Here is a 7,767-nt window from a genome sequence, read left to right as displayed (position 1 = left end):
TTTTTTCAAAGATTATCTGTCTTATGTTCTACTTCCAGGATATAGTGAAAGTTATAAATATTTTTTTAAAAGCTGCAGCTTTAATATTATCATGGTAACAGAAGTGGTTTTATGCTTCTCACTCCCAATAAGGTATGCAATCACAGTGAAAGCTAAATGTTTTATTAAAAGCATTAAACATGCAAGACATAAAACGTTAGTTGCCATTCTTTCACGCCATGTAACTGACATTTTATGACACACACCTCATCAATGTTCCCCTTGATCTCCTCAGTCCTGCCTGCAAAGAAGAGGAATATTGCTCCCTGCAAAGAAGAGAAAATATACAATTTAAAACAATAGATTTCAGCCTCCTGTGTTGCTCAATATTACACACTGTGTTAAGATGTCATATATCGACAAGTACGGTAATTACTCTTGGCAGTGTTTAACCAAGATTTCCATTTTGGGTTGGTACACATTGTGTCAGAGCTTTGAGTTTGTTCTCTGGGATGGGCAGGCGTGTAGGTAAAAGGTAGAGTGGACACAGGGAATTTACAAGAATGTGAGTCAGGTAGAGCGTGAGGAATGATAGCACAAAGGACGGTGTAAGGGTTCAGGCTGCGGAGGGGACGGCGTGAGTGGAAGGTGGGGTGAGTATCAGATGGAGATTATCAGGGTGGGGAGGACTAAGTGTGTGTGATTGAGAGAAAAGAAAAAAAAATGTGAGTGGAAGGAGGGATTTGTGAGAAAGCCCTGATGTACAACGAGACGTGTAAAAATAGAAAGATAAGAAGAACAATGACGTGAAGAAGTTTAAGTGGCAGTCAAAGAAAAGAGAACACAAGTTTGAATGAGGAACTGGCTAGAGATAAGGAGGGATCTACTCATTTTTCTAAATGCTGCACTACAAACATTACGAACCAGGTCGAGTTAATTGGCAGTAAAGGATAATTCTGCTTCATCACAACTTGGATATTATAAATTTGTAATTTCTACCAATTATGACTTCAAACTAACTGCTGCAGTGGGGGGAAACAGTGACATCACTAACACAAAGTGGGGCAAGAAAAGGATCAGTGCTGGTGATAAAAACCAACTGTATGCGAGCATAACAGTAGTTTAAAGTTGTACCAGGACGTCACCCTGTCTTCTTTTTTGCTAAAAAAGTGAGATAAAAACTGCATGGGATTAGCATAAAGTGGGCATGTCTGCAAGAGGGAGACTCTGGGTACCCATTTTGAAGGTTGAGGTGGTGAAAATGGCCACACCAGTTTTTCCATCATTTGAGCGTTATTTAGCCCCCTTCCCAATGTGCAAGCAGAACAACAACAACCAAAGAAAACTCACACCGGTAACAGAAAATAAGTTCACACTGTTGCTTCAGACGGTACTGACGATTCTGGCAATAGCTTCCACCATTTTGAATTCTCTGCTCTAAATAACATTCCCTCAGAAGGCCAGCAGTGTCAAGATGGATTGCTATTGGTCAACAGCGCAAACTGGTACAGTTCACCAAGGTTGCAGCAAAATGTTTCCGTTTTAAATGCTGGTTGCAAGATTTTGCCAGCTGCTGTACTGTTACAAACAAACACCCAATTCACCACTGCTTACATTTTCACCTAAAAATATATTGTTGTGATGAACAATTTGTCGAGAAGATACATTTCTTAGTTATTTTCTAAACAGATGATGCTCATTGCCACTCACCCGTGGGTAGCGGAGCAGGAAAGGTTTCAGCAGACTTTCAGCCTCAGCCACCTCTCCCTCACCTGTCCCTGAGAGGATAGAACAGATATGATAGGATTAATGATACAGAAACTTTCCTAGAAGTGAATAATGTGTGGAATTTAGTTATACACAGAAATCAGAATCATCTGAATCTCAGATGCATGGACGATGCATGGACGATGTACAGCACTACCTAGTATGAACGTGAGAAAGGTATAGTAGCAGAGCAGCAGCAGAGCGCACAGCATGGAGCGCAGATTCATCCCTGTTGCACCATCGCGCAGCAGGGACAGACCGTATTCCTAAAACAGGACCACACGTAGAAAAAGTCAGTTGGCAAAAGTCAGTGAGAGCATAACAGAGTAAATGTATATATCACACCTTGTCTCCGGAGAAGCCTGCAAACTCCAAAACTTTGAGTATCCGTGGAGGAAATAGAGACAGTGTCTGTAAATAAAGAGGACTGGATGAAATGTCTGGTACAGACACATGAGAACCCACAACATATAGTCAAGCGATAGTGTTTAAAGATACATTTGTGACGTACCAGATTAAATGCCCCTATTCCAAATGATACTCCTCCCTCTAAGTGAACGTGGCTGGGTCCCTTGAGACAGTTGTGAGATTTTATGAGGGAATGCAGGTCTCTGGATGATAAAAGACATTTATGTCAATTGTATAACATCACAGCTCAGCATAATAACCAAATACTGTATAACGTTATGACATTTGACTGTGCAAAGAGGTACTCCAGCGATGTAATGTTGCACTTCCACAAAGTTAGGAAACTTGTGAGATACAGATTTTAAAAGAAGAATGATCGCCAAGATATCCCCACTTTTGGTCCCTTGTATGCATCAAGCTCTAAAAACACTTAAAAAACACCCATAATGCAACTCAATAGCATCTTGTTTGAGTCTCCAAATCCAAACTGAGATAACCCTGAAGACATCACTATGACATCATCAGGGTTATTTTTTTGGAAAGTTCCCTTCAAAACCAGTGCTGTGCAAAGACAAACTTTGTTGAGTCCAAGACAACTCCAAGACCAGGACTAGTCGAGACCGAGTCAAATCCGAGTCCAAAAAGGTTCTAGTCCAAATGAGAGAGGCAAGACCGGCACAGAAAAAAAACAGTGCTTTTGCCAATGCCAATAAGATGGGTTTTGGCAGCCAGGCATACGATTGCAAGTCATATTGGTTGGTAACCATGGTTACCAGATGGCTAATGTCAATGCCCATTCAAGATGGATTTTGAATTAAACCAATACCTGTTTTCTGAACAAGCACACTTCATCGATGGTTATTACTGGACTCGGCCAAGACCAGCTAGGAATATTTGGCAAGACCAATGGCCAAGTCCAAGACAGGTCTGAGTGCAAATACCAACAAGTCCAAGACAATATTTAACAGTTGCTGCAAGTTTGGACATTAAATAGTTAGATAATGTATACACCCTTATTACTCATTAACATTACACATCACTGACATCCCCCAAATGTCCAACCTGTTTTTCTTTCATTACTTACTTGTAAATCAGGTAACTGTTTCGTACTTTGATCCCTCCTTTGATAAAACTCACCATGTTCTCATCCTGCAAAATAAATAAATGAGTGAGAATAAAAGTTGAATGCAGTCATTTGAAAAGCTCGGATTAGATTTTAGTAGTTTTTAAGTACCACAAATGCAAGATAACATAAGTGGAATTTGCCGTCATGCAAGTAAGTTCATTGGGCACCTTCTAAATCTTAGACAGTCTTGAAAACTTAGATAATGTGGAAACTTTGTACATTGTTGCTATTATTATTATTATTATGATCATCTCATTACTATTATATGTCAGGTCAGTTGTTTCTTGTTTAAAAAAAGCAGATAAGCCTACTGCACCTGTAGGAAGGTAAGAGCAGCTCTTTGGAGTTGGCACTCTGCATAACACACTTCAGCATGAAGCTGCACTGCAAAAACACATCCACACACACACACATTAGGTAATAAATAACATACAGTGATATTAGTCAACAAGCAGTCAAGCATAAAATCCAGTCCCAGGTGTTACTATGTGGTTGATCTTACAGACTTGTCTTCCACTCTTTTTGTCTTCTACCTGACTATAATGAATTTGATGAATAGATTTAAGTGTATAATGGGCCTTTAACGGAACTTGCACACACATTTGCAAAAGCGCATCTTTCATCTGCTAAATTTGGCATCACTGTGGTGAAATTGATTGGCTGCTACCTCATCAGTTGCTCATACGAAACAATATGGAAAGAATACGCACTCATCCCTGGTGTCCCCCAGGAATTAGTGCAAAGACCACTCCTCTTCATTTTCCCTTTTCTAGCATTTCGCACCATTACTATTTATACGATACATACAAAATAAATTACATTCCCATCACCCTCAGCTGTACTTTGAGTTGAGTTCTAATTGGTAATGTTAGCATGCTAACACACTAAACTAAGATGGTCTCAGCATCTAATGTTAGCATTAATGTTAGCATATAGCCACCTAATGTTAGCACTGAGCATGTTAGCATGCTGCTGAGACTACCTTAAACACAGAGCGGCTGTCTCTATGGATACTGAATGTCAGTGGAAAAAATGTAAGTCTGTTGACAATACCAGTGCAATTACCACTGACCTTTTCAGATACTGTAGGTTAAACAAATTAACTATCAAACTCCATTTGTGTTAGATATATGACATTTGGACACACTCCTTTTGGGTGGATTTATAATGTAGTGAGACATCCAAGCCTTTTACCTTCAGTGAGTGATTCCCCTACTGACTTGTTAGACAAACTTGCGGATTTCCGTCGAAACCTGTAACCCCAAACATATTCCAGTGTCAACAAAAGAGCAGGACATAGTTTTACTATTCTTGCCAACCACATCTTTCTCACACAGCAATCACCCACCAATTACATGTGTCCTTTTCTTTGCTATCTTAACAGCGGCTTCTCTCATGCAAACACAGTCAAATTACTAGTATGGTCAGAAATAGGCCATGTAAATGCACTCATGTAAATTTCATGTCAGGTGTTTTAAAACAGTAGTTCTCAAACTTTTTTCATTAATGTACCACCTTTGAAATATTTTAATTCCCCCCTGACCAGTGCAAGACATTTTTGGTAGATAAATAAAATCCTGTATAAAGAGGTACAGTACAGCACAACCTTGTAACTGAACACTTAAATGCTACATTTGAAATGTTTAGAATCCATCACTAAATTAATGGCAAACCAGTTTCTGTTGTCATGCAATAACACTAAGATGGCATTGAAGTTGCATTGAACTGCGCCTTTTTGATAAGCTGCACTTTTGCGCATTTGTTACACAGTTTAATGAGAAACAGCTGCAGTGATCTTCTCCAGAGGTTTTATGGCAGTTGACAGTTTGCAGCAGTTAACGATTGCATTGATAAATGGGAACAATGAATATAAAATGTGGTTTATTGAACTGAATAACATGGTGATCCCCTGACTTTTAATTTAGCACCATCCTCAGTTCCATCATCAGTATTGACCAGATACCTACAAAACAAATGACATTCCCATCACCCTTAGCTGTACTTTGAGTTAAGTGCTAAATGGCAAACATTAGCAAGCTAACACACTAAACTAAGATGCCGAACATGTACTCCCTGCAGTAATCCAAAGTACCCCTAGGAGCATGTGTACCCCCATTTGAGAAACATATATATATATATATATATAAAAAAATATCCACACATATACATTCACATGTACATCCTGACCTCTGGCAGACTTCCTGGGCACTCTTCATGGTATTTCCTGCGTTGCTGATGTCATCGTGCTGGAAAGTCATCATGGCCTGCATTTCCAGCACCGTGGCATAGATAAGAGCATGGTACATACTCTCATTCACTCTACATAGGAAACATCACACAGCAAACTGTAAGCAAACAGAGGAGGATAGCATTTTCCTGTTGAGAAAAGAACATTACGGTTCTCTTTACTCTTTTCTATCTCCTCTACCGTCCCAGTTTGTCTTGTGCATAGTGTTTATTTTGCAGGGCAGCCTTCTGTTGGCTGTTGAATCAGTCAGACCTTGGGCGTCAGCTTCAGCAAACACCTCATATCCTGGAGAACTGAAGCCTACGGGGGCCACCCTTGTGTCTTGACTGACAGGAAGTGCACTACTTCACAGTTGACACCACAGAAGGCCAAATACTGCTGATATCATACTGCTACGAAAGTGCTAAAACACACAGTGTGCAGCACATGACAAACTGAAACTCAGACAGCAACAGCTGGTTAAAACCTCTGGGAGTGTTTTGTTACCTTGGCCGCAGCCTCTCCAGGCTCTCGCTGAAGTGGTTGTTAAGGAAGAGATCCAAGGCCTCCATACACTCATCCAGACACTCCTTCAGGGTCATCTGTGAGGAGCTGCCACACAAACATGGACACAGCAAATGCAAATAAACTAAACTGTGACTGAGAGCTGTGTTTTTAGCAAAGTCAACAGCAGCGCAGTTAGACAGTGACAGGCGAACAGGATCCAGTCCAGGTCCCCAGCAAACATGAGTTTACATTAGTAAGGTAAGTCTTTCCACTAGATGCAACTGGAGCATCATCACACAACACACCGCAGCATCTGTGTACTCAACAGGATCCTAAAGAAGTGTTGTCAGTGTCAAGCTGTTTTATTTATCAACATCCTGCTGTAGTCTTTGGTTGCTTACTGTCTGAAAAACATGCAAAACTATACGGACTGGTGCAGCCACCCCCACCCCGACTGGAATTCCTCTGGCTCTATTATATGACAACTGCTTGACAAAGAGTGTTGGGCGGAAAACAAGGAAACCAGGACTAAACCTGTTTATTAGCGTTTCCTGCTGCACGTGAGGGTGAATTGTTGTTGTTTTTATTTATTTTATGAGCAGGTTTTACCATTCGTCGAGCTAAACAGGATCTCACCGGCTGACCAATAATGCGAAGAAACAAGTCAAACTGTGTGAATGAATCCTGTACTCACTGTTGTGCAGCATTTGCGCCTTTCCCATTGGACATGTTCGGCGTGCCCCAACACCTGTTAGAGCTCAGCAGTACGCGCAAAAGTCACGACGCATTCACCGCTGGGACCGTGGGACCGTGGGACCAGGCAGTAGCGCAGGAGTTGGCGTCAGTCTACAAAGTTCTTCCTGTTGGTTAAATCCACATAAAGTGCTCCGAGGTAATGGCATGCGTTCACCTGAGGATCCAGCAGTCTGACGGAGCGCGGCGGAGGCGCACCTGACTCCTCCTCTCTGACATCACTGCCACGCACACTTTACACAGTGTTAATCACAGGGTCAGGTGCGAGCAGCCCCGCAGCCCTCGTGCTCGTCCGGACACAATTCAGGGGCGGATCTAAAGAAATGATCATGGGGTGTCCAGAGGGTGGCATGGAGACTTTAAGGGTTGACAGAAATATCTGCTGATTTAATCACAGTCACATATATCAATATCTGCTTGGAAAAGCTCCCAAATGAAGATATTTGAACTCACAAACATTATTGTGGCACATTAATAAACCACTGAATAGAAACATATAAAGGTGACATTAGAAATCAATACACTGTTTTATTTCCAAAACATCTTATTTTGTTTTATTTTTCCAAATACATGTCTTTTTTTTCATTGAATTTAAAGCAGTGGTTCCCAACCTTTTTCATGAAGGGACTCCTTTTCTATCATTGACTAGACTTATGACTCTTGATATTTTTAGGAACTTCTTTATACAATTCTTGATCTGTATTATGTATTTTCTTTATTTTTAGCAATTATATATAAATATAAACTTCATATTTTTAAAGTTTTCTTAGACCCCTTAAAATCAAGAAGGCTTTTTGACTCCCAGTAAAACTTAAAAATCGTAAAATCCCCAGGTTGGGAACCACTGACTTAAAGGACCAGTGTGCAGGATTCAGTGGCATCTAGCTGTAAAGTTGCAGATTACAATTAAGTGACACAGTTCACATCTGTATTTGATATCCTGGCAATGAGAAGAGGCTGTGAAGTTTGTAGGAGAAACTACAGTGACATGCAAAACTCA

General features: G+C 40.6%; 1 protein-coding gene across 1 annotated transcript in view; it reads right to left on the bottom strand.

The window, feature by feature from the left end:
• zgc:158403 (tetratricopeptide repeat protein 39A) overlaps positions 1 to 7,130 on the bottom strand; it is a gene marked incomplete at its 5' end in the record, with an annotated part of 767,589 nt that extends 760,459 nt beyond the window's left edge. Inside the window, 11 exon segments of the mRNA XM_035654183.1 lie at positions 246 to 305; positions 1,690 to 1,757; positions 1,904 to 2,012; positions 2,092 to 2,157; positions 2,258 to 2,357; positions 3,239 to 3,303; positions 3,597 to 3,664; positions 4,475 to 4,533; positions 5,468 to 5,599; positions 6,015 to 6,119; positions 6,709 to 7,130. Of these exon segments, the coding sequence (XP_035510076.1) occupies positions 246 to 305; positions 1,690 to 1,757; positions 1,904 to 2,012; positions 2,092 to 2,157; positions 2,258 to 2,357; positions 3,239 to 3,303; positions 3,597 to 3,664; positions 4,475 to 4,533; positions 5,468 to 5,599; positions 6,015 to 6,119; positions 6,709 to 6,743 (867 nt within the window).
• Between the last annotated feature and the right edge of the window lie 637 nt (positions 7,131 to 7,767).

Source organism: Morone saxatilis, unplaced genomic scaffold (genome assembly GCF_004916995.1).
Source record: "Morone saxatilis isolate NCDOM2014 unplaced genomic scaffold, NCSU_SB_2.0 Contig14, whole genome shotgun sequence".
NCBI classification, from domain to species: Eukaryota; Metazoa; Chordata; class Actinopteri; family Moronidae; genus Morone; species Morone saxatilis.
Note: the sequence above shows the minus strand (reverse complement) of the source record. Positions and strands in the feature narration are given on the sequence as shown.